The 27,612-nt window shown below is 42.8% G+C and overlaps 1 protein-coding gene across 2 annotated transcripts; it reads right to left on the reverse strand.

The window, feature by feature from the left end:
• Positions 1–2,324: 2,324 nt before the first annotated feature.
• Positions 2,325–27,585, reverse strand: vta1 (vesicle (multivesicular body) trafficking 1). 2 transcript variants are annotated; one of them, XM_034162319.1, is made up of 8 exons: positions 27,402–27,585; positions 19,388–19,482; positions 16,472–16,599; positions 8,517–8,592; positions 6,558–6,666; positions 4,658–4,897; positions 4,477–4,554; positions 2,325–2,679 (listed from the first exon to the last, which is right to left on the reverse strand). In XM_034162319.1, the coding sequence occupies exons 1-8, from the start codon at positions 27,490–27,492 to the stop codon at positions 2,534–2,536; spliced, it is 963 nt and encodes a 320-aa protein (XP_034018210.1). In that variant the 5' UTR covers positions 27,493–27,585; the 3' UTR covers positions 2,325–2,533. The 2 variants fall into 2 exon arrangements, with proteins under 2 accessions (XP_034018210.1, XP_034018211.1); XM_034162320.1 differs by having other exon boundaries at positions 4,477–4,551; positions 27,402–27,582.
• Between the last annotated feature and the right edge of the window lie 27 nt (positions 27,586–27,612).

Raw genomic sequence — 27,612 nt, forward strand, 5'->3', positions numbered from 1 at the left:
TAAAATGTCTGTAAAACCATTTAGTCCGAGTGTGAACAAGGACATAAAGTTAAACAGGAAATGAGGGTCCATTAAAAAAAAAGTACATTTTAGAACTTTCTTCATTATTACAAATTACAAAAATTATTTTCTGTAATACGTCGTTTTTGACAAACTGATGATCATTTTGGATCTGATTTTTAAAATTCTCCCAAATTAAACGGTGGCGCAACACCTCACTGCAGATGCACGACTTTTACCAACACTTTTCATAAAACATGAATATAAACTTGAATAAGTCTGGAAATGTTATTTTGGAAACACCAATTTGTTTATTTCAGGTGGGGAAAAAAAAAACAAAGGCACAAATAAAGTTTTATCATTCGCTGCAAGAATTTTGACTGAGCTGTTCATGTGTTGAACAGCGCCCCCAAAAGGAAGCGTGAATGTGGTGGTTTACCTGCTTAAAAAGTCATGGGACAGGAGACGTTGACTAGGGGGCGCCATTTCACACATGCTTCAAACTGCGTTACATCATCAGAGTCACACCTTCTACCAGGAGGTAAACAAATGATTGCAACAGGTTTTTTTAATCTTCCGGTTTGTTTTGAAACTCCAAGATCTTGTGTGCTGATTGGTCCGCCTGCCATCAAGGGGCCGGACAAGTTGTTTTTCCTGACCTGCCTCCCTGTGTTTACATCCTTACTTGTACAACCCGAAATAAAACAGATCAAAAGAATAAGAAACTCACCATGATGATGTAAGACAATCCTGTCTGTGATGACAGCATTTGGCCCCGCCCCCGAGCGCAGGACGCTCAAAGTAAACACACAGAGGTTTTTCTTAAATTTGGCCTCCATTACGTCCAAGTGTTTTTGTTCAGGTTCAGTCAGGATTAAAGAACAGGAGAGTGCTGGACTGCGAGAAAATAATGTGTTCAAATCACCGCCTCCATGGTGACATCATCAAACAATGATGAGTCACAACTCTTTGATCCCTTTGTGATGTCATGACTTTCTCTTCCATCCACTAAAAGCTAAAATCACTGTTCATGTATATATATATATATATATATATATATATATATATATATATATATATATATATATATATATATATATATATATATATATATATATATATATTATATATATATATATATAAAAAATCAACCAACATGTCGTCACTTCAGTTTTTAATTCAGATTGTTCTGATTCACTACGATTCTGGAAACAGATCCACACACAACACGGGGGGGGAAGAACAGCAGCAGAAATCCAGAAACCTGCTGCAAAGTCGCACCGAAAAACATCTGAAGGGGGTCTTTAAAAAAAAAAACAACAAATAAGTCAGGAGAACATGCTGTAAAGTGGCGCCCCCTACTGACACCCGAACCACAGCGACAGTGAAGACATCAAGGCAGTGACCCCAAAACTGATGACACAATTCAAGAAAATAAAAACAAAAAAAACAGAAAATAAAAATTCAGGACAAACTGGTTTTTGTATTTTTGTTTGAGTCTTCCAAAATAATTCACATGATTATCACCAAACATGTCAGAATAAAAGCATCTTTTGAACACAGCAGATCTTTAAAGGGTTTTATTCGTGGTAACCATGGCGATTCTTCAAGCAAGTAGTTTGCGTGATGTCACAGCAGTATGTCAACAAAAATGTATTATGACATTTTCCTGAATTTGCCCGACACCTGAGCAACACGTAGAGTTACTAAACTTCAGCAACGTTTGAAACACTGAATCACGAACCGTTTTGAAGCGACTGAAGCTAACAGCGGCCATATTAGCGGTCTGTCACATGACCTCATCTCAAAAATAAACAGTTCTGAAAACAGATCAAAGTTGTTCGTTGTCAGCTGAAAGATAAAACTGAAAAATACAGATTCACCACAAGTAACGTCTGGTTAACAGAGGAGCGACTAAACTAGCTACTGAAAAAAAAAGGCCTCAAACAAAAGCAGTTTTTTTCCCTCCTTTTGCTTCAGCTTGGTTTCAAACAAAACACTTTTCTGTGTATTTGACTGATGTTTGAGAACTGAGCGTGAAGTTAAGTGGTCGGACACCCTCATTTTCTCTTCATGTTATTTTATTGTCTGAATGAATCACCATGACAACAAACGTGTTTTCTGCCCTCCACCTTTTCATTATATCGGAATAAAAACAAAGTTTACCAACAAACCAATACTGACGTCAGAGCTGTTTTTGGGTTTTTATGGATCAGCGGGCCGTCTAGCAGGGCGTTTGTTCGAGTCTCTGACAGGTTTTTGAGCAAGGCTTCATGTAGGGCTGTAGAATTTGGAAACCAGATTCATCATCGATTCCAATCTGACCAGATTCAATTTGTTTTTAAAAAGCTTTTTTTTTTCCCCCTCTTTCTTTCAGGTATTTTGTTTGACGTAGTGACTGAACTTTTTGCCACGTACTTCCTGTCATGACGTCTTTTGGTGTGGGCGTGTTCACACATACGTGTCAGTGTGCAGACGTTCAGAACGATGGCGTCCTGGCGCTGCTGGAAAGAATCCCAGGAGGACAAAGACTTCATTCTTTGCCAGTGGTGAGGAGCTTCAGGGCTTTCTGGAGGTTCTGGACGGCCGTGGTGACGTCCTCGTACTGCAGGGCGCTGCTGGCGTACTTGCAGTACTTCTGGGCCCTCGTGAAGTCATCAGGCAAGAGTTGAACGCCGCCTGCACCCACAGAAGAGAAGATCAATTTAAAGACAAATGGGGAGTAAAGCAGAGACCAGAGTCAGACTGTTCCAGAAAACTGAAGATCTAAACAACACGCCAGACCTGGTCACATGACCCAATCAGACCGACGACACCAAAGAAACGGTCCGTCTAAAACCGGCTGATAATATGATAACTGGGTTCTGGGCTCAAATGGACGCCAACAACGTGCTGCAGCGGCATCTCGCGCATGATGCATTACATCAGTCTGCTGTGTGATTGATTATTGATTGACTCTACATGAAGACGAGTGGCAGAGAGAAAGCAAGATGAAAAAAATACGATTTTAGTTTTTTGCACCGACAGGACGCCGCCCCCTGGTGGGTGGAACGTGACACAATAAATATAAACCACCTCTGCTCCGTGTCCACACACACACACACACACACACACACAACAACCTTCAGCCTCAGCAGCTCCATCATCTGTAAATCACTACAGGAGCTTTGAAAAGTCTGCAAGAGGGGAAAAAACAAAAAACACACACAAACATGTTTCCAAACCGCTGAGTCATATTTAGGTGAAGACTTGTAATTCCTCGCTCGGAGATCAGCTTTGCTTGGATTCCATGAATATTTTAAATAAAATGTTCATGCAGTTTGACAGTGCAGACAGAGAAAGTGCGTCTGTTTCACGTTGTTCTTGCAGATTCCACAGGAACAGAACCAGAGACCCTCGTTTCCTGTTCAGGTCCTGTTTCCAGATGTGCTGCAGAAACCAAATGACACCACCAGGACAAGAACCTCCAGCCATTACCCAAATGTCCATCCACCCTGAGCCCATCATCGCTCCACCCAACGGAGGTTGCGTATGATGTCACAGAGCAACAGCTAGCGGCGTAATGGAACTCCATGCAGCTGAAAAAGAAAAAAGAAAAAAAAAAAAAAAGGAGAAATGCCCCAGTTTGATTTCTTGATTGTTTAACGATGTAATAATCGGGTTGGTGTCCAAAATGTAGTGAGAACAAGAAGCAGATTGAGACAAGCCTGGAGGAGTGCAGGTACACTCTGGAGAGCAGGGGAATGAAAGACTGACTGAGTAGATGTGATGTGTGAACAGAGTGGAACAGTGCGGTTAAAGGGAGTCCAGGTGGTGAAGGTCACAGTCTAAACCCATCAGAGTGATGGAGGTCAAGAAGACAGGGGTCAGTACAACAGTCCTACTGAACCCTGTCTGATGCCCATCAAATCCAAAACTGGATCAATGGCATTCTGCCAGTGTTATGGACATCAAACTGATACCTTCAGCTCATTGGTCAACAACAACTTCCTTCCCGTTTGATAGGTTAGTTCCTGTCAACACAACAGAACCATTAAAAATAAAATCAAAAGCTACACTGACAATTTATGGTCATAAAACAGTGAACTAATCATTTGTCCTTCCTGGTCCTCCTCCGTGTCCACGCGCTCTTCTCTCACCAGTTACTCGTTCATTCTGTCAGCTTTCTGTCATCATCCCTCATTCCTTCCCCAACTTTAACGTCTCCATTGTCCCTGGAAGACAGGCACAAGTGGAAGCATGCGTCCTGTCCGTCAGCAGGGCAGACTCAGACCAGGGAGGGACGAGCGGGTCATCACAGCTGTCTGCACGCAAAACAACAGGAGCCTGTTTTTCTGACCGCGGACGGATAAACCTGAACTGTTTCCTCAGAACTCACCAAATAATGTTCATAACAGACTGAGAGCAGCAAGCCCCACTGGTCCCAGGAACCAAAACCAGCGAGTGGTCCCTGAAGCATTTGGTCATTGTTTTTACCTTGCTGCTGGGTGCTGAGTAAGGTGGGATCCACACAGGGAACTGTCCGGGGCAGAGGAACCGGTTTGGCTGCTTCTGCATGGAAACAAGAACAAATGATGAGTGACAGGTCAAACATGTGACCAGGATGTAAACAAAACCCTGCTTACATCTGGAGACAGAGTAGCTCTGAGGGTCTTACCTGAGGGCGGAGCCAGCTCGGCAGGCGTGTTGGCCGGTGCGTGGGCCCCGGGGGGGATGTGGATGTTGTTATGGTTGCTGACACCTGGAACTACTGGTGGACCCAATGGTCCTGATCCTGGACCTGGGGTAAACCCAATGCCTGGTGCCGAACCTGGACCCAAACTCTGGTCCTGTTCCTGGGAGAACTGAGAGGCCCTGAAGGAACCCCCTTGATGGGTGAAACCCTCAGCTTGGTACTCTGGATCAGAGACAGTGAGATGGAGGACGTCGACATCACTGGACGGACTTTGTTCTGTGTCATCACTGATTAGAAGTTTGTTTGTTTTTTGTGCACATTGTTTAGATGAGATTTTACTGCAGATTTTTATTCTGTAAAAACATAAACAGATGCAGCACAAACAGCTGAGCCGTTAAACTGGAACAAACACGCTGTCTGGATGATGCGGTCCGTGTTTGGGCGGCGACGCCCAGCTACAGACTGTACATAAAGATGGGCGCCGCGCCCCTGTGACACACAGCTGTCCTCGCACACTGCACACGCAGTCATGTGACTGATCGCACTTGTGGCCGGAGACCTGCAGATGGATTTTATCTTGAAAGCTTCCAACATAAGAAGCACAGATGGTACTTCCTCCTGGTTTGGGTTTCCAGCAGAGGACACGCCCAGAGGCCAGCCGACAGACTGCAGCCGTTAAACACCATCAATCATCTCCCCTCACATGTGGATGTGTTTGCTGCAGGCGGGTGTCAGTTGGTGGAAACGTGGCACTGTGGTGACTGTTGGGATTATTGTGAGATGGCCCGTCTACGTCCTCGTTATCAAACTTAATAAGCAACGGCACCATTTACAGAAGTACAACATCTACTCTGAAAATCACAAAAAAACCATCAGAGGTGTCGCTGTGTGATGAAGCACATTTCATTTTACATATCAGAGTTTATTAAAACGGGTTACATTCATACATCTGTCAGTCACATCCCTTGTTGCCGTGACAACTCAATGGTCTCTGGACTCAAACCCTTGTCAAGGTCACGTGAGGCCCCGCACGGAGGCTTCACTCAGAAACAGCGTGTTTCCTTCTTGTGGTTTGACTTGCAGGACTTTTTTTTTTTTGCTGCTCTGAACCTCTCTGATCGCAGATCCAACTCCACAGTTCCACAGTTTAAAAATGCACTTAAACCTGTTCTTTCTGAACTAATTTAACAGCAGATCTCTGATCAGTCTAAGTGCTCCTGGGTGGTTTGTTGGCAGATCTCAGAGGATCTCCATAAAACTGTAAATATCATCATTAAACTTCAGGTTTGGAGCTGTTGAAGATCCAGAGGAGAATCGTGTGCTTTTATTTTGTAAATCCTGTCAAACAGCATGTTTTCTTTTCTACATGTACATCAACAGATCTTGAATCCAGTCACAGGGGACAGAGTTAATTAAAGACTACAGACAGAACTCACAGCTGTCTGTAGGTGCACTGAGCTGACAGTGGGGGCGCTGTAGCACCAAAGGGCTGTTACCATGGAAACCAGACTGACATTATATAATTTTAATAAAACTCCTGTCTTTTTTCTTTTTCTTGTTTAATTCCATGCAGCGGATCGGGTTGGTCTCTGAACATAATTGCTTGTTGTCAGTCTGGCGGTCGACCTCCACAGACGCGCTGCTGCTGCCCTGAAGGCTGGATGGACGTGAGGGAGTTTGCAGAACATCATTACATGAATAATCCATTCTGAACACGACTCTAATCTCTGCTGCAGGGTTTTCCTGCCACAGTCTGCCACCTGATAAGACGCACAATACTCCGCCGCCATTCACAGACGCCACCAAAGGAAATGTGCCTCTGTGCGCAAAACATCACGCCCCGAACACAGCTGATGTGTTGCGGTTTTCCAGTGTGTCTCACCTGGGTCCTCGTCCATGGCCAGGGGCCCGGCCTGAGGAGTCTCGCCGTTCTTCAGGCAGTTGTGGATATAGGCGGCCTTCCAGCGAGCATATTTCCTGTGCTGGATGTTCTGATGGAGGTCACAAACACAAAAGGTCAGTTGTTGAGGAAGCTGGTGTGTCTGTTGCTTCAGAGTGGCATGAGAACTGATGACCGTTACAGCTAAAAACACAAACATTGTCTCCACGGGGTGAAAGTGCTCACAGCAGCTAGCCTCAGCGGAAGCATTACCTGTAAAGGCTAAGCTAACGGGACAGGATGCTGCACGAGGGCAGCAGCTTTCCTCAGGCACAGTCCAGATAAGAAACAAAGTCCTGTGTGGAGCAGATAAGTGTGTTTCCAGCTCCAACAACAGCCAGCGGAGCGCAGCCGTCCCGCCTGTGTTTGCTTCACCTCTGGCTAAAGGTAGCCGTCACAAAACAACAGTAAAACATTCAGCAAGAAAACACCGGCGCAGAGCCAGATCTGATCCTCAGTCTGGGATTATATACTGTGAAATTATCTGATGAACATCTCAATCAGTCAAACTCTTTAACAAATAAACTTAAAAAATAAATAAAATCATTCATGATAAAAAGAGTTCAGTCATAGCTGAAGGAGGAACCAGGTCACCAGAGCCCCCCCCCCCCCCCCCAACAGACATCACAGGACCCCAACCACCAAGACTGTAAGACACACCCTCAAAAAGGAAGCATCCAACAGCCGCCAAGAAAACGCTGGTTTCCACTTGGTCTTCATTTAACATTAGCGGATTAGCTTGTAGCCTAAATGTAGAAATGTAGAATAAACAGACTGACTCTGATTGGAGTTTCCACGCCGACCACAAACTGAGTTCATGTTGAAAGTTGATGTCACGCCGTCACTGTTAACTCAAACAGTAACGTTACTGACTGAGTGCGTAGGTTCAGCAGACGGTGACTCAACAACAGGAGAGACTTTTAAAGTTGTTGTATTTTCAAACATACATAAAGTTCTGTGTTTTTCTTTTCTAAATGATCTTTGTTAATAACAGTCATGTAATCAGACTGAAAATCTAACTGGAACAAACAATGGATGATGTCATCACACATGGGCCAAGCCCTGCAAGTGTCCTGATTCTATTAATTATAAAACCTGCAGTTCTGACTCAACAGGGGCATTAAACTGAACCCGGTGAGGCTCGGAACCTGTGTGGACTCGGTGAGGGGTCATGTCCAGAAAAGCTGTCTTCCACCACGCCGTGTCTCCCGCAGGCTGAAGCTGCTGAAAGCTCTTTTTAGCACTGAAACTGAAGCTGTGTGTGTGCACGGCGGCCCATCTGAGGAGTCTTTGTGCTGCGGTGGACCTGCTGAGAGTCCAGGCTCAGCACAGACACGCAAAGTGTCCTGTTGAGGTTTTAATGGTTTCTGGGCGACACAAAGTGCATGTTGCAGTCAGACAATGATACAGGTGAGGGAACTTACCCCAACCACCAGGAGCCTGCTCAGAGGACCTGCTGCACACATCAACAAGAAGACAGTAGGACAAGTCACGCGGCGTGCACGGCTGACAGACACGAGACTGAAGAGGAAGACACCCACCATTGTGACCGTTTGTTGTTTGTGGGCGAAGCCCGGACGCTTCGTGTTGTGTTTGTGGCTGTTTTCTCTCCTCGCGTATCAGCAAAAACACAGACTCAGAAAGATGCTAATGTAAAACCACCACGACTGAGTGGATTCACCGAACAGAACAGATTCAAATGGGCTGTCCAGAGCCTGACTGCCTTTACTGTGGCAGATCATTTGGGAGGAGACGGTCTGGAGCGTATCCACGTTGAGTCACTGGACAGCAACTCAAGCTTGCTCCAAAAGATGAGAGCAGCAGGGTGTCTGATGTTCTGGTCATTCTGAGGGTCACCTGTAATCCACAGTGCTTCTTACCATCCCGGGCTCATGGTCTTACCTCCTCTGATAACTCTCCAAACACACTGAGGACGTCCAGCAGCAGACTGGCTTTGAAGAAGGACTTGATCATGTTCCTGAAGATCAGAGTAGAAAGACGAGAAAGACACCATAAGGAGGGAAGATGGACATATTCAATACAAGCCGGGACTGAAGGTTTGAGGAAACAGAACAGTGTCAGACCGCAGTCCCTCCACCAGCACTAAATGCTTTTATCAGGGTCCTTTGGATCCAGAATCCTTCAGACCAGATCATTTCATCACCCTGACTCAGACAATGCTTTTTTTTTTTTTTTTTTTTTTTTTTTTTTTTTAAACACAAACTCAGACTCTCTCTACACTCTTATTTTTCCATTTTGTTATTTTTTTCCGTTTACCGTTGAGTGGATGAGCTTCAGCGCTCAGTGGTTCTGATAGTTTTTATAAAACTGAACATTTACAAACAAAAAAGAAACTCCTCTTCATAATCTGGATCCTGCTGATCTTTGAGGACTGAAAATCATCAAGTAAATCAGAGAATCTTAAACTAAATGATCACGGCTTTTTTTAATTTTATATACATACATATATATATACACACACACACACACACACACACACACAGAGTTGTGCTCAAACGTTTACATACCCTGGCAGAATTTTTGCTTTTTTTTGGCAATTTTTAAGACAATATGAATAACAGAAAAACGTATTTTTCACTCATGGTTAGTGGTTGGGTGAAGCCATTTATTGTCAAACAACTGTGTTTCCTCTTTTTAAATCAAAATGACAACAGAAACGACCCAAATGACCCTGAACAAAAGTTTCCATCCCCCTGTTCTTAATACACTGTGTTGCCCCCTTTAACATCACTGACAGCTTGGAGTCTTTTGTGGTCGTTTGTGGACGAGACTCTCTGATGGTGAAGCTGCCACTGAATATGTCTTGGACTTTATTTACATCAATTACAAAGAAATACAAACAATATGGCACTTTATGGTAAATCTACATGGAGTAGACAGTTCTCAAAAACTGAGTGACTGCAAGAAGGAGAAGAGTGAGCAAGCTTTGCATTTTGTATCACCAGGTATCCATCTTCATGATGAAGTGGAATAGAGGACGATTTTCTTAAAAAGAAGACTACTCAAGCCCGCTAAGAGTAGTGATGCAAAAAGCTTGCACTGTGCACAATTTCTCCAATCACAGCCACATCAGCCCATAACTTCTCCTAGGTTGTCTGGGTGTCTTGGTGGCTTTCCCCACACTTCTCCTTCTTGCACAGTCACTCAGTTTTTGAGAACTGTCTACTCCATGCAGATTTACCATCAAGTATTAAGAACAGGGATATGTAAACTTTGGATCAGGGTTATTTGGGTAGTTCTCTTGTCATTTTGATTTAAAAAGAGTAAACACAGTTGCTTGACAATAAATGGCTTCACCCAACCACTAACCATGAGTGAAAAAGAAGTTGTGTTGTCATTCATATTCTCTTAAAAATGGCCAAAAAAAAAAAAGAAGCAAAAATTCTGTCAGGGTATCATGTAAACTTTTGAGCACAAGTGTGTGTGTGTGTGTATATATATATATATATATATATATATATGATAATAAAATAAACTGGGACTCGTTTCCTGTCTGAGCCAGTTTAAGTCAAAGTCCTGATGGATGTGAGTCGTCTTCTCCTGCTGCACATTTTAAATCATCATCTGCTGAGTGAAGCAGAAATCACACCTCAGTGTAATGGACAATAAAATAAAAAAAATCATTTTAATTTCCAGCCTGTTCTCAGACAGACCACACATCCAACCTGGTCCTGAACAGAACCAACCCAGTGGGTTCAAAGGTGCAGGTTGAGTGAGTCCACAAACCCCAAGAGGTCACAAAAACGAGCTCCAGTCTGCCACACTGAAATACACAAGACAGCTGCAAAACAAAACAATAAACAAAGGTTCACTGTGCTCATCATGTTATCTTCAGCCAAAACACAAAACCTCAAAAATAAATTTATATTGGCTGAAAACTGAGAAAAGACAAAAATCCAGCTGCATGATGGGAGATTTTCAAGGATAACCAACAGGAAGCAACAACAGCTACTTTGGAAAAGATCAGATCAATCAATCATTCAGATATGGAAAAAGTATTGATAAACTACAGTCAGTCAAAAAACACACAGGCTGGACGTGTCAATGTCAATCTGAGAAACAACTGAGGGAAGCCACCAAGACACCCATAAGAAGCTTCAGGGGCTGAGTGGAGAATCTAATTCATTTTAAGTAATTCATTTAAAGTTTTTGGTTTTAGGTCTGAGAAGCTCAAATGAGTGTCTGCATTCCATGTGACACACATGTCCGTGTTGTTTTAAACATGAATCTATAATAACGGTGCAGGTGGGACAATCACAAGGACTTTATAAGCACAGGTTCAAAAAAAGCAAACACTGGACACCTGAACGACGACAAACCAGAATCGGTGTCGCACACTGAACGGTCCCCCCTAAAAATTGGTCTGCTCTGCCTTCACTGCACATGCGTCATTTCAGACCACAGCAGCACGTCTGAGTCTCTTCACACAAAGTGATCAAATGGATTAATGTGATTATTAACAATCAAATGACAAAGTAAAACCTCTTAAATCATTGTAAAGTCAGTTTGAAGCAGAAACGAGGTGATAATCTGTGATACTTTGAAATGAAGGATGCACATTGAAGGTATCAGCTAGCAGCTCGTTTAGTCGCGGCGCTCTGATCGCGTCCTCTGTCTTTTATGATGCAATAATGCTGAATTTGTGGAAATGATTGCTGTAGAAAAGCTTCAGATATCTGTGGCTGAGACAGATGATGACTGGAGGCAGTTAGAAGCAGAAACGAGGTGATAATCACTGAACCGCGGCTAATGACGTATGCGCAGTGAAGGCAGGGGGGACTGATTTCTCGGGGGGACCGTTCGGCCGGCGACACTGGTAAAATGAGTTTGTCCACAGTGATGTCATCCTGCAGCTAACTGGGGACAAAAGTCTCACAAAACCTGAAGTAAAACCAGCAACAAAACCAGGAAGATTATTGCCAGCAAGAGATGACTCCAACAACGCCTTCAATTCAAACACGTGACTCAAAGACAGAAACATTTTTTTTTTAAAAGTTCTTAACTGTTCATTGGCTTTTTTTTTTTTTTGCCTTTGGACCAATTTTTCATCCAGAGATTAAAGTGAGTACAGAGACGGCTTAAAGTTGACTGGTTTTTGTTAATTTTGGGGTTTTCATCCTGAACTAAAAAAGTGTGACGTGTTAAAGAGACTCTGCCCCTCCACGTGGATCAGGTACTTTAAAACCTTTAAGGACGATGACTTTAGAATGATCACACATAAACCATGATGACTTTTCGACAAACGTACCGGCTGGAAGTGATGTCCCATCATGCCCCTCACCGACCCTGTGTCAGTATCTGACTGAACCAGTTTCTTATTCCACAAACCTCCCATGTTCCCCAGACCAACACGAATTTGGACATGCTCGGCGTTGTGTCTCAACACTGCCCCCTGCTGTCCTCTTGTTAAAGCAGTTCACAGATATCACACAGGAAGCTGAGCACTTATATACACCCAAAAGAAATCCAGAAAACATGGTGATCACAAAGATCAGGATCAACCTGGAGCTAATCTGATGCAGACACTGAGCCAGGTCCAAAACAAAAACCAAACCAGAACGTAACGCCCCGACTTAACACTTCCGCACGGTTACACGCCGTCAGTGACCACATGATGTCAGCGTGTATGCAAATTTATGCACCAAACTCTGGACCACACCAAAATCCTGTCAGCTCATTGGTCCATGGTCTTATCACATGCACACACACACACGTTTGATCACAGTTTCTGCACAAATGATGGCGTTGAACTTTGAAATTAAGATTTTGATCCTTTCAGATTTCTCTTTGCTCTGACCAAAAGTCAAACCTGCCGTCTTTCACATGTGCACATCTGGAGACGCTTAAACACAGACTGTGATAAAAGTTAAGAAATAAATCTTTTTCAGATGAAGGATAAATGTGATCCTTGTTGGCTGTGAAGTAATTACCTAAAATCAACCTCATAAGTCACTGGTGACATTCCATCCAAGGTGAAGCTGCTGAGAATAATATCTGATTGGAACTTTAATCAGGTCTGGCTGACAGCTGAGAGTCTCCTCTGGCATGCCAGCCCTTTGTGACATCACTGAGAACAGACGCCGCTCCTCATCTCAGCCGCTGACAGAACTTCTTCACCTGCAGCTGAGCTGAAGCTTACGGTTCACACAGAAGGCTTCAAACAAAAACAGCTTTCAGTGCTTCCTGCTTCTGGTCCCGACAAGATTCAAACAACTTTATTGATGCTTAAAAGGGCCATTCATATCACACCCAATTACCTCAGACAAAAAAAATACAGCAACTGATCCACAATTATTACTAGTTGAACGTAACAATGGCACACATCAGAACGAAAACAACCACACATATACATTTGATTGTTTATGTACACTAAACTTTGAAACAGTCCGTCATCCGAATTGAGGCAATGGGAGTGTGGGCTGGAGCAGCTACCTGTGCAGCCAGCCAAGCTGGGGTGGGGGCATGTAATGGGGTCGCTGAAGCTATGTGCCGTACAGCCTCTCAGAGTAGCAGAGCGGAGGCGGGGACAGAAACACAAGGGGGGGGTGAGTCCATGTATCTGTCCATGTGTGGATAAAGTCTGCAGTTGCCTTGACAACAGCAGGCTGTAGGGGAGGGCATGAGGGCAGATAAGAGGGGAGCCGAATGCTTCACCAAGGCCGTTGAATCCTTCTGGAAGAAAAACAAGCGTGGCGTTTTGACCTTCGGTAGCTGATAAGGCTGCCATGTTTTGGGTAAAAACAGAGAGACACCGAAATTCCATTTGTGGCTCCTCTGACCATGGAAATCTAATTTATGAATATTCCCTGGTCTCCAACATCTTCCTTTGCAAGGCAGATATTTGCTCTGAGATGTTTTCCAACTTGCATTTGAGTTCAAAAGTAACGCAGTCTGAGATTGTGCCGCCCTGAACATTTGTGGGGTTGTGGTTCTGGTGGCAGCCGTCTTGCCAATTTTCCAGTAGGTCAGGGCAGCCCTCCTACCATAAAAGCAAATAATAATAAATCTTCAACGTCTTCCACAGAGAGTGGTGCCATGCACACAACACGTCATTTCTCCCAGGCATCAAGAACATAGCCCGCAGGATAGGTTCCATCTGGGCACACAGCAGGGTCCCCCAGCCCTGATGTCTTTGTCGAAAAAATGGTGTCAATAGCATTGAGGGACCAGCTGATCCATGGTTATTCCAAATACAGCTTGAAGAATTCAGTCTGGTGAAGTTGAGACTTTTGAAGGTCAGAGCAGCGATAGAAAAACACAGAGGAGAGGAGGAGATGCAATCTTCCTCACCGAAAGTCCCAGCTTGAGGAATTGACAGGCAAGTAGACCCCAGGTCTGTCCTCACATCTCAAAGACATCCATGGACCCGCTGTAGCCAGGTCAGATGTGGTCGTGTCCTGACCTGTGAAGTCCAGAGGCACCTGTGTGCCAGGAGGCGTGCCACATGGTTGTGGCTTTGCACCTTCTCCACAGGGACCTTGAACTAATAAAACCTTAGGGCAGTACTTAGAGTCCAGGTTTGTCTCTTCTGGTGTAGGGTTTGATTCTTGGCCCTCTACTTTTTATTATTTATATAAATGATTTAGATAAAATGGTCTCAAATGCAAATCTGCACATGTATGCAGAAGACAGTGTGTTATATATGTCACCGCCCACGACAGAACTGGCCATACACAAACTTCAAAGTTCTTTTAATTGCCTACAAAACACTTTTTATCATTTAAAACTGGTTTTAAATTTAGGAAAAGACAAAATACATGATTTTCTCCAAAAGTAAAGCAACTTCCGATCATTTGTCTCCCGTTACGTCACTTGATGGGCATCAAATTGAGTTGGTAACAGAATATAAATATCTTGCCATTTTAATGGATGATGGCTTATCTTTTAAGCTCCATATACAAAAATTGACTCAGACTGAAATTAAAACTTGTTTTTTTTCCTTTTCTTTTGACGCTCACAAGAAACTTGTCACTGCAACTTTTATGTCTATTCTTGATTATGGTGATGTTATTTATATGAATGCCTCAACTGAATCTTTGCATGCTTTGGACACCGTTTTTCATGGGGCATTGCGTTTTATTACAAACATGAGGTCATTGACTCATCATTGTGTCTGTATGCCTGGTTGGGGTGGCCATCTCTGGTGTTTTGCAAACTAAATCACTGGTACCTTCTGATTTATAAATGTATTCTTGGAACTGTTCCTCCATATCTGCAAAGACTCATTGAACAGAGGAGCTACGGCAACTACAGCCTGCGTCCCCAGGACATTCTCTTGCTCTCTGTGCCCAGAGTATGCACAGAGATGGAAAAAAGGCATTTACCTTTGCCGCACTGCACTCTTGGAATGAACTCTAAAATGAGTTTTGACTGAAAGAGCTAGTGCCACTTAACACTTTTAAATCACTCTTGTTGGATCTTGAAACAAAGTCTCTGACCTGCAGATGTTTTACCTGACTGTATTATCTTGTTCAAGTGTTTTCTATGTAAATGTAACTGTGTCTGTAACTCTGCCCCGTGGCGAGGACACTCTTGAAAAGAGATTTTTAATCTCAGTGAGTTTTATCCTGATTAAATAAAATAAAAACTACTTGTCATCAAGTTCTACACTTTCACCACAAACAGATGCACTACAAGAATAATCTGGTGAAGTTCGCAGATGACACAGTCGTGGTTGGACTCATAACCGAAGGGGATGACTGGAGGTGGATGACCTGGCACAAGTGACCTCATTCTTAAATGCCCAAAAGACAAAAAAGATGGTTCTGGATGTCCAAAGGTCTGGAACTGCTCCACTACCTCTCCACATTGATGGTGCAGCTGTGGAAAAGCTAACCTCCATCAAGTACCCTGTGGTACACCTGACCAAGACCCTCACCTGGCACACAAACACCACAGCTGAAAGGAAAAAGGGCCACCAGGGCCTCTCTTTCCTGAGGAAGTTGAGGAAGGCAAGACTGGAGGCTGATGTGCTCGGGTCCTTCTACAGCTGTGTGGTGGAGACTAAACTAACCTCCTGTCTTACTGTGGAGTGTGGGGGTTGCACTGTAGCAGAGAAGGAGGCACTGCAGAGAGCGATAACGTCTGCACAGACGACCACGGAGTGCAGCCGACCACCCACTGGGGACATTTACACCATCAGATGCAGAGACAGAGCCACCTGCATCCTCTGTGACCACGCCCACCCTGCTCACAAACTGCCCCGACCCCTGAAGGACACCACGCTGCATCTGGTCAAAAACATCTAGACTGATAAACAGCTTCTTCCTGGATGCAGTCAGGCTGCTGAACTGCTCCCTCTTATAATAAGTGTTTATTTGCGTGCGCGCGCACACACACACACACACACTGTCAGTCACTCTGCACGTTCTTGATCGTTGCTGCACTGACCACCTTAAGCCGCGGCTGCTATTGTACACAGGTTTTGTTATTTTTATTATTATTGTTTATTCACTTTTACCTGCTTAGCTTATGTTTAGTTAAAATTTCATACAACAAAACTCAGACCTGTGAAACAGTTTTGTTCTATCCGGCTAATTGGTTAGAATGACAGTGAAGTTGAGTCTGAGTTTCTGAGTCCAGGAGGACACTGAATCTGGAAGAAGTCCACCTTTGTTGCTAAGATACAAACAGTTGGAGGAGATGCGCTCAACTCAAACAAGCTGTGGGTGTGGTCATAAAACCCACCACAGCAAGCATCATCAGGCAGGTGAGGAGGCGAGCCGGCAGGGACTCAACGTGGTTCAACCTTCTAACTAAAAATGTGACTAATTACATTAAGCAGATTCAGCAGGAAACAAACAATGAAGGCATCAAACCGACGCAGAGGTTCTTACTTGTGGAATCGTCCGGCTCGGTCCTCGTTGTCGGCATAGAGGAACATCTTTAAGGCGTAGTTTTCAATGTGTGCATTACCCACTATCTCCTGGCTGATGGACTCGTTGTCTTTCAGCTCCTTCTTCATCTGCATAACAAATCCAAACACAAAAAGACATCACATTTAAAAGCATGTGTGCACCATGTCATCACTGTGACATCTGGTGTGTCAATCAACCAGCAGCTCGATACAGAGAAACAACAACAACAAACTGACAGAAAAGTCACAATGCAGAAACACAGTCAATTCAACACGGACCACAGACCCACCATCACACAACATTACAGAGACGTCACAGGTGCAGCGGTGCCATGATGTAAAACTTCAAATGGAAATAAGTTTTTTTGACATCATAAAAGTTGTGTTGAATATTTGTGTAAAGGTTGGATTTTTCCTGAAACAATAAAATCCTTAAACACTGAAAATGACACCTGCACAGCTGAGCATTCAAAAACATTTTTCGGAGTGGAGACGTGTTGACACTTTAGACACGTGACGTCTCTGCCGGATCAGAGTTCTGCCATCAGTCAGATCCTCTGAACAAGTGCAACTTTTGCTGCTGGATTTTCTCTCCTTCATGAAAGCCGCGCTCTCTCTCGGTCCATTACAGCGTCCAGCAGGGCTTCGGGTTTCTTGTAAAATCACTAAAGCAGGTGGACCTGAGCTGCCTGAATGGACTCAGTGTTTGTGAGCTCAATCAAAGCATTAGCACTGCAGCAAAGGCAAACCAGCACGCCGCTGACTGCAGGACAAATGGTTACAATCTAACGGCGGATGCCGTCATTCATGGTCCTTCAGGTTCTGAACATTCAGTGAATTGGAGTGTTGGGGCCGTGTGCACGTGAATGCTGACAGTGTCATTTTAAAAGTCTATTCTTCATTAGTGTAAGTTTGGATTCTGTAGACGAGGATGTTAAAATGACTGAAGGCTTCCAAACACAAAGTGAATTTCATTATGTGTAGTTCTTTCCATCTGAAAGCAGGCACTGAAAACAAAGAAACCAGATATTCAGCCATTCACACTCTGGCACCAGGCGCAGCTATGCAAAGTGCTACACTTAACTCTGGAACCAACTCCTGGATGGAAATGAAACCGTTGAACATTTTGTTTTATAGACACCACAACTTTACACCTGTTTCATTCTTTTTTACCAATCCACCTTCACACCATCTGCAGGACGTCTGTCCAGGAATAATTCCACAGACACACAAGGGTCACATGGTCCACCAAAACCTGTCAACATTCTAAGCTAAAAAATTGAAAAATAAATGAATTAAAACCACCTTGGGCCTTCACCTGCAATAATTCATGCTTTTGTACCTAATTATCACTTCTTTTTTTCAGATTAAATAATAATAATAAACAGGATATGACCTCGTAACCACAGTTATCATTTCACCTTTCAGTATCTAATTTGCTTTTTGAACACGGCGCCTGCAGCCGACACGCTGTGGACGGCTTGGCCATGAAAGCGGTTTTTAAATGAGGGATTTTCCAATGTCCCAGCGGGAGTGAAGCTGCCGAGAGCACCGAGGCTGTAATGGGTCTGGTAAGTAAATTTAATGAGTCCAACATGTCCTGTAAATATGAGTGAGGACATCAGGGAATAAGAAGACAGATGCACTAGTTTCTGTCCATCACCTCAAAGACAAGTTTCCATCCATCATCCACGATGAAGAACTTTAAATATAACTCAAGAAATAAAAGTCCGAAAGGAAACATTCTGAGGTTTTGGACACTCCAGTAATTCTCCTTGTCTTCACATGGACTCCAACAGGAAAACGTTCATTTGTTTGACCCCCACTGGGAGGCTCCTCCCACCTCCTTGTCAAAACAACTGTGCACAGTCTAATTAGTCTGGTCTCAGTGGACGAGCTGAAATTACCGGCATGTGTATAAAGAAAGACCAGAACAAATGTTCCTGCTGAACCACATGAGCCGCCTGCATGAGAAGAACTTAATTTTCTGCTGATTATTTTTAAGTTATCAATCCTTCAAGTTCACCAAAAGAAAACATGTTAACACTTTTCAGCTTAGATGATATACAATTCAGATGATTTCTGACATTTCAAAACCAGTTTCTCTCAAATCAACATGTTTACATCAAGTTAAAACAACTTTACTGGTGTGAAAAAACACAGAATCTGGTTTCAAGTTCTACGTACATACGCTGAAACATTAATTCATTTGTTGTGGTGGAGTGCACGTGCAAGCGTTGCTGTTGAAATTCTCCTGACATGAGGACAAAGTGCATCAGTGCAGCACAGTCAGTGTGCACATCAAGAGAGGAAGAAGCTGCAGAAGCGAGTCCAACCTTCCTTTTTTTACCGGCGTGATAATATTCAGACTGAAGCCACGCTTACACAGGTGGAATGGAGGGCTAGAATAAAAAATTAAATTAAAAAAAAAAAACATGTAATGAGATCCACACAGGCGCAAATATGGCTGTTGATACAGAATATATTGGAAATAATTTCAACATGGATAATTACAAAAAGAAAGCCTGAAGAAAAAAAAAGATGTATCAATAACTGTTTTGTCCTTGAATCACAGCCCTCTGACTCTTAATCAAATTGAATCATGAGGTGTCTAAAGAATCTGACATCTAGCATGGACACACACACACACACACACACACACACACACACACACACACACACACACACACACACACACACTGTGCTGAAAACGAGGTTTGCAGTAGAATTAGTGATCATTCAGTGACACAAAAAAAGCTTTAATATAGATTTGTCATGTGTGGTCAACAAACACTGAATCAGTTCATTGAATACTGCTTCATTAAGCTTGTATCAGGACATGTGCTGTGGTTTTGGTTCCCATGTTGCAGGGGAATTGGTTTTTGTCTGGACTAACCGTTTCCAATTGGTCCATGAGTTTGGTCAGGAACTTGAGGCACTCTGGTGTTTTACTCTCCAGCTTCATGCCCGTCTGCACTGCGTAGAGACGACCTGCACCAGAAGAACACAAAGCATGACTCTTTAACGGCTCAAGTAAAACTCTGCCGCTCCACCAGTCGTGCTTTTTTCCCCTTTTTTTTTTTTTTAATACCTGCACGCATCCAAGCAAAAGAACAAAAAACCACCTGAGCCAGAATGGTTCTGACGAGAAAAGTCCAACTCCCACAATCCCTCACCTGTCAATTAGCACTCAGTCTTCGCTTCCGGTGATGCAGCCACTCAATTTCAAGCTTCAGGCAAAATGACCAGAAGGTTTGAAAAGCAGACAACTCAATCACAAACAAATTCCGCGCGCTACGGTAAACACCAGCAACAACTAATGTCCTGCATGACTCCACAGTGATGCTCCAAGACACACAAAAAAACAGAGGGACTTGTTTTCAGCAAACTTGCAGTATTTGCAAGAAGATGTTCACATGGGCGACAACGCCAAGCCAACAGTTCCACCCAGGTTCAGGGAAATCACTCCATCACTTTCAAAATAATGCTGCAAACAAAAAACACTCAGCAGAGGAAAGAGAGAAAAAAAATAAATCAAACTCTCAGGTGGACACCCAGATCAACACGCTTTCCCCGCCCTGGTGGTGTAATGTGGTGGTTCAGCCATGGTTTGTACTGGAGTAAAGTCCTGTTTCATGTTTTCAGCTCATATTTGAGCGCTGAGTCACAGAGCGGATCCTCGTCTGGAACAATGTCAACAGAACAATGTGCCGCTTCACCGGATGGACGTGGTGAGCCCAGAACACTCAACATTTCCAAAAAAAAAAAAAACAGCGGCTCCCCAGTCCGTACAGTCAGCAAGTCACCGCTCACCACGACACAAAGACCATCTTTGTGCCGTTACATTTGTGTCCATCTGTGGACAATGGGATGCCAAACCGATGGCTCTCACAAGCACCAGCGTGGGATTTTTAATACATATGAAAAATTTATCAAAGCTGTGGACCCCGAGTCTAAGAGGGCTTAATCAAAGACTGAGGCAGATCTATGGTGTGTGTCTCCACATGGTTCCTGGTTGTGATTTGAAAATTCTGAGTTCCCAGTTTCCATCAAATGCAGCATGAGCTTTGAACCTTGTGCCAGGTAGCTGTGACCTGGAAATAAGGGTCCTTTATAATAAATACATTTCAAAATAAAGTAAGTTTTGTCCATTTTGTGGAAAAAAAAAAACAAAAAAAACTGAAGGCACCAGTTTTAAATGCCTATACAGTGGAGTCAGCAGGATGTGGAGCTCCAGAGCACATTCATAATGTCAACCATCCAATCAGTGTGAAATGACCTTTGTAAGGCAGCCAAACGCCGTTATACAGCCACATCAGGTGAGTTATGCTCCTTCATTACACCGATTGGGGGGGGGGGTATTGATCAGCCTGTTTTGAGGTGGACATAAAGTAAAATACGTGTTAGCGGGCTAATTCAGACTGACATGTTGAAATAAGGCTGAGTCTGAGCGCTGTATAAAAGGTATCGACCAGCGGCAGGTCCAAACCACATTTTTACCGAACATAATTCTCTTTAAACTTGTTTCTTATGTAGGTCAAACACGAGCCTGTCCAGAAAGCGATTCATGACATTCTACATTAATCTACTCATTTTCTTTTCCAAGCAATCCATTAGCAATGAAAATAAATGCATTTGCTGTTTTACAGACGTTCCTGTCATAAACAAGGATGAGAATCAGCAGCTCAGCAGGTTCACAAGACTGAAAGGTGACCTGGGACAGGGTCAACAGGGGAAGCAGAGGTCACTACAGACCGTCGTGTGAGCAACACGCCAAGTGTATGTAATTATAGGAACCATGGGGAAGCTCCAGCTCTAAAGTCACCCTCAATCCAAGTCCCTACATCACCTCTGATCAGGAACCTGACATCATGGACAGGAAGGGCCACAACAAGGCCTGATAACCAGGAGGAAGTCAGAGTCCAACAGAAGGAGACAGTTTTCAGGTATGTGAGAATAACGCAGGACACTGTCACAAAATGATGCCCCGCCCCCTCCAACGCTGACATACTGTACGAGTGGGAGTAACTTTTTTGATGACACACAAGAATTATACAGGTCAACATACATTATATAGATAATAAATAACACAAAAATGGCAATTTACACAACTTTCTTTCCAAACTGATATTTCAGTAGACTAACGTGTTGTCCGTGGGGATCCATGGGCTCTAGATTGGGTCCTGTTTGCAAAATAGGTAGCTGACATTTTTCTAGGGTGGTAATAAATTAAGAGAAGTTTATATTATGAGTTGGAATGGTGTGTGAGTCCAGAATGTTTTAGAACCTTAGACCTCAACCGTTTTTAGAAGAACTCAACCCTTTTATTTTTAATTATGTAATTTTTTAATGGTTATTTCCTGTCTTAATGCATTTATAAATTGTTTAGGATCTTTGTTATCATATACACACTATTATTAATATTATTTCATTTATTCATTCATTCATTACATACTTACATAAGCATAAGTTTTACATGAACAAAAAGGAACAGAAAGAAGATAAATCTTGTGTTCTCTGCATCATTATAAAAAAATAGAAATCCATTTGTTTCCTCACTTCCAACCCGAACACAGTCTCCTCATCAAGTCATCAATCATCAAATAAACATTAACAGTAACATGAATGTCTTACATGATTATTTTGTCATTTGATTTTGAAATGGGCCACAATAGAAGTAAGTGTTTTCACTTTCTTGTGTCATCCATGTATTTTTAACGCATTTACAATTATATTATGTACTTACATTGAACTTACTAAATAAAAATCATGCATGCATGCTTTTAATATAATTAGGATTTACCACCACATGCTGGAATGGTGTGCAAGTCCAGAATGCAGTTAGCAACATCCATTATTCAGTGTTGTTAGTGAATATCTGTAGCTTCTCCAAAAATATTAGCCCTATCAACATTCCATTTTGGCAGCATTCATCCTTGACCTAAAATACATAAACATACCAAACAGTAAATTCAATTTAATCAATTTATAACGCACCAAATCACAACAAAAGTCACCTCAAGGCGCCTCACACGAAACAGTTCAAAATCAAATAAGTGAGTAAATTAAAAGATTCAAATACACAATCAAAATACACAAATAAAAAAAATAAAAACTATAAAAACTGTCCTCTCCCCAGTTTGTCCGTGACTGAAGTCTCACACACACACACAGACACCTTTTTGTCTTTTCCACATTCTGCCACAAGCAGGTGCTTCTATTTTCAGACATGCAGAAACAGAGACTGTGGCAGAAAACACCAAAGACACCGCACTTTACAATCATGGTCCCGACAACATGAAACTTAAAGCACTCATGGTAATGGCAACATGAGACTTAACTAAACTGACTAAACCAACTGAACTAGAAAAAAATAAATCAATAACACAAACAACACTGTTAAACTAACATGAACCACAATAACATTTAAAATACAAAACCCTAAATCCCTATGCTGCATTGCAGCACAACATCCCTTGTTTACTGGTTAGCTAAAATTGCTAATTTCTCCAAAAATATTTGTCCTGTCAACTTTCTGTTTTTGCAGCGTTCAGACTTGACCTATAATACATAAGCACACCAAATGGGAAATGTCAGCTCTCCCGGTTTCTGCATGATTGAAGCTCGCCCCCCCACACACACACACACACACACGCCACTTGGCCATTATAATATAGATAAATTCATTAGGAGAATTAGTACAGATCTTCCTAAGATGAATCACATTTCAGCCACTCAAACTCCTGTTTCTATTCACCCCAACATTTGTTTCCTTTTGATTAATTATTTATTTATTTATTTTGCAGCCTGACTTCTCTGTTTCTACTTAAAGTTCTGAAATCTGAAATAAGCATTTTGAGTCAGCTTTCTAAACGTACGCGAGTATCCCTGTCAGCGCCGATCCAGCCGGCCACGAGGACAGAACAGTGTGCCAACAGTTATGTCACTGTGTTGTTGACTCATTCTGTTGCATTTCCAACTAAAAGGCATGTTATTAGTGCATTTGCTGAACTGTAGGAATCTGAATATTTGACTACATCTGCGAAGGCTCGCAGTAAGGTGGCCACAGAGGACCTTTTGTAACCATGGACCATCAGGCCATGGTTAATATTGAACCTTCTGTCTAGGGAGGTTCTATGTCTGCTGAAAGCAGAAAACATGTTACTGGTTTGTAAAAATAAAAATAATAAAATAAATGAACAAACAAAGGAACAAGAGCACGTCCCAGTTTGTTTTTAACCTTCACGGAGCGAGGTAACGAGGGGCGCAGCCATGTCATAAAATAGCTTTTAAAGTAATCTGGAAATCAACACCCTGCCAAGAACAGAACCAGCAGGTCCACTTAATGTACCGCTGCCACCTCAAAGAGACTTTAGCTAAACCAACAAAAGCACACAAACGCCACCGGTTGTTTCTTCAGGAGCAAAAAAAAAAGAGACAGAAAAAAAGACAGTTACATGGTTCATACAAAGTTCTGCCAGCAGGATGTGCACCAACCAACATTCATTAAAGAGCTGGGTTTTTTCATTAATCTGTTAAAACATTTTCAAACAATGAGCAAAAAGTGCCCAGAAACACCACAAATGGCCTGTAGGGAGCACTAACAGCCTTTAGTCTGAGTCTGGCTTTTTTTATTTAATCATTCAAACACAGCCTGGCTCTGATGTTTCACTCTTTGACTGCTTGGACTTTTGTTTTATGAAGATCATTATTAACAGCACTGTGTCCAAATGTCTGAAGTGTTCAATCCAACAGACATTATGTGTGTAAAGTGATGAACCTGTTTCTCAGCATAAATAGAGTGAAAACCTGAAGTGACTGTTTGCATATTTTGACCCAGGATGCAGAATTTCAACCACCATCAAATTGGTGGTGAACGCCCTAAAATGTGGGGGAAACAAACAAACCAAAAAAGCCGTGGATTTCAGCAACAAGTAACAGTGGCCACCAGCAGCAGCCTGCGATAATTAACAAGGCTTTAGAAACTGGAAGTCGCAGACAGACAAAAGCCCACTTTACATGTGCACACTTGAACAAGCACAGACACATTTTTATTACCAGAGGCCAAAATATAGCCATCAGGTATTACAAAGACTTTGCATCTGTCTGTCCGTCCGTCTCTCTGTGTTCAACACAAGTGCAACACAGACCTTGCTTGAACAAGTTCAAAGACGGCTAACCTTGACCTATTTTTAGAGATCAAAAGGTCACATTTTGTTTGCTATTTTTATGCTCATACAGCTGACAGTATGAATCATGCAAACCTGCATTTTTATTGTAGAGCATGGTGACAGCCAATCAGAGTACAGAGGCACCGTGAAGATTATTCACAGCCTAGCACGTCCCTGCTTAGCTGACCCAATTAATCCCTACGTACCAGCCTGAGCTCTGCGTTGTCAGGGCACGGAGCTACTTTGTGTCCCCAGGGTGAAGAAAAAGTCTGTGGGTCACACAGCTTTCTCTTATCGCGCCCATGGTTTGTGGAATGAACTCCGTACAGAGATAAAACAGTCAGATTCTGTAGAGACTTTCAAGTCCAGACTTAAGACGCACTTATTTTCCCTTTCGTACGGCTAGCATACTGGCATAGTATGGTACTACGCTTCCTACCCTTTTAAATTAATTTTATTAGTAACAGAACAGGTCTCAGCCTCAACTTTATCTAAATTTTGGGTCTGTTAGTGAACCTTAGGGCTAGCAGCCTGCAATCACCTTAGTATTTTATCTGCTTTCCTGTCAATTCACTGCTGATGAATTATACCTTACCTGTAGTTTTTCTGGGGGACTGATTCTGCTCTTTTTCCTCTCTGTCTGAGGTACAGACAGCATGACAGCTACTGAAGACAGGATGCTGGACTATACACTGCAGCAGGAACAGGCCCACTGACGGCATGAGGACTGCTGGCTGACCCCTGCCCGTGGTATAACCGCCTGTATGGACTTCTCATCAAATACAAATTCTTTAGTTATGTCATGTTGTTTTGAATTCCTGTTTTCTGTTTATTCAGCTTTGTAAAACTTTGTTAAAACCTTGTAACCTTGTAGTCTAAGCAGTGGGTCACCCATTTGAGTCTGGTTTGCTTGAGGTTTCTTCTTCGGTATCATCAGAGGGAATTTTTCCTTACCACTGTTGCCTGTGTGCTTGCTTTAAGGGTTGGTAAGGTTAGACCTTACCTTGTTGTGATTTGGCGCTATATAAATTAAATAAATTGAATTGAATTAACACACACACACACAAACACACAAAAAGAATCCAGTACGCTGTAAGCCATCTGGAGGCATCTGCCGTAGCCGCTGGGATGTCTCTAGGTGAAGTCAAACTGCAATCGGATTGATATGTCATTCAAAGCGCATATTAAACAAATATGTAGGACTGCTTTTTTGCATTTGTGCAATATCTCTAAAATTAGAAAGGTCTTGTCTCAGAGTGATGCTGAAAAACTAATTCATGCATTTATTTCCTCTAGGCTGGACTATTGTAATTCATTATTATCAGGTTGTCCTAAAAGTTCCCTGAAAAGCCTTCAGTTAATTCAAAATGCTGCAGCTAGAGTACTGACGGGGACTAGAAGGAGAGAGCATATCTCACCCATATTGGCCTCTCTTCATTGGCTTCCTGTTAATTCTAGAATAGAATTTAAAATTCTTCTTCTTACTTATAAGGTTTTGAATAATCAGGTCCCATCTTATCTTAGGGACCTCATAGTACCATATCACCCCAATAGAGCGCTTCGCTCTCAGACTGCAGGCTTACTTGTAGTTCCTAGGGTTTGTAAGAGTAGAATGGGAGGCAGAGCCTTCAGCTTTCAGGCTCCTCTCCTGTGGAACCAGCTCCCAATTCAGATCAGGGAGACAGATACCCTCTCTACTTTTAAGATTAGGCTTAAAACTTTCCTTTTTGCTAAAGCTTATAGTTAGGGCTGGATCAGGTGACCCTGAACCATCCCTTAGTTATGCTGCTATAGACGTAGACTGCTGGGGGGTTCCCATGATGCACTGAGTGTTTCTTTCTCTTTTTGCTCTGTATGCACCACTCTGCATTTAATCATTAGTGATTGATCTCTGCTCCCCTCCACAGCATGTCTTTTTCCTGGTTCTCTCCCTCAGCCCCAACCAGTCCCAGCAGAAGACTGCCCCTCCCTGAGCCTGGTTCTGTTGGAGGTTTCTTCCTGTTAAAAGGGAGTTTTTCCTTCCCACTGTCGCCAAGTGCTTGCTCACAGGGGGTCGTTTTGACCGTTGTGGTTTTTACGTAATTAGTGTATGGCCTTGCCTTGCAGTGTGGAGCGCCTTGGGGCGGCTGTTTGTTGTGATTTGGCGCTATATAAATAAAACTGATTGACTGATTGATTGAAAAGCTCGATGGCAGTCTGTACATGATGCACAGCATCAGGTGCAGACTACATGGTCAGGTCTGTTTTTGAACCGTCTGTTTTTACAAGGTGACTGAGAACAATTTAGGCTTGGGCTCCTGTTTAAAGTTCATGTTGGGACTGTGTGGAACCTGATGACGTCAAAGGACCGCTGACGCACACCAAAATATAAGTCCCTTTCTCTTGTTTATAAACTTATAAAATATCAGCATTCATTATTTGTACTATATACATATAACTGCATATAGACTGTAGTTTATATACACACACACACACACACACACTCACTCACACAGAGAGAGAGAAAGACTGTCTTCAATCCGAGGTTTAGCAACAAAACATCTCTGATGAAGTTCAGACTGTCACATTCGGGTCGATATTGATTATAAATGTTAACGACTTTAAAGTCAAAGTGACAGATTAAAGCTCTGATTAATTAAGTCTTTACAAAAGCCATTTGTTGAGGAAAAGTTGGAGGCTAACATTCATGCTAAGCTAACTCAGCATTCAGGCTAAGGTTAGCACAATTAGCACACTTACAGTAATAAGACACGACCGGGTCGCGTTTGTCGTGCTCCTTTGCGGTCTCCAGGTAGTGATGGATGGGTTTGAGCGGTGCTGGCAGCGCCATGTCTCCAAAAACTGTGCAAAGAAAAACACAACAGCCTACCTACTGTTAGCTTCAACTTGCTCCTCACTTCCGCATTGCTGTCCAATAGGAGCGGCCGAGTGCTCCGCTGATGTCATCAAT

The sequence above is a fragment of the Thalassophryne amazonica genome, chromosome 21 (assembly GCF_902500255.1).
Source record: "Thalassophryne amazonica chromosome 21, fThaAma1.1, whole genome shotgun sequence".
Taxonomy (NCBI): Eukaryota; Metazoa; Chordata; class Actinopteri; order Batrachoidiformes; family Batrachoididae; genus Thalassophryne; species Thalassophryne amazonica.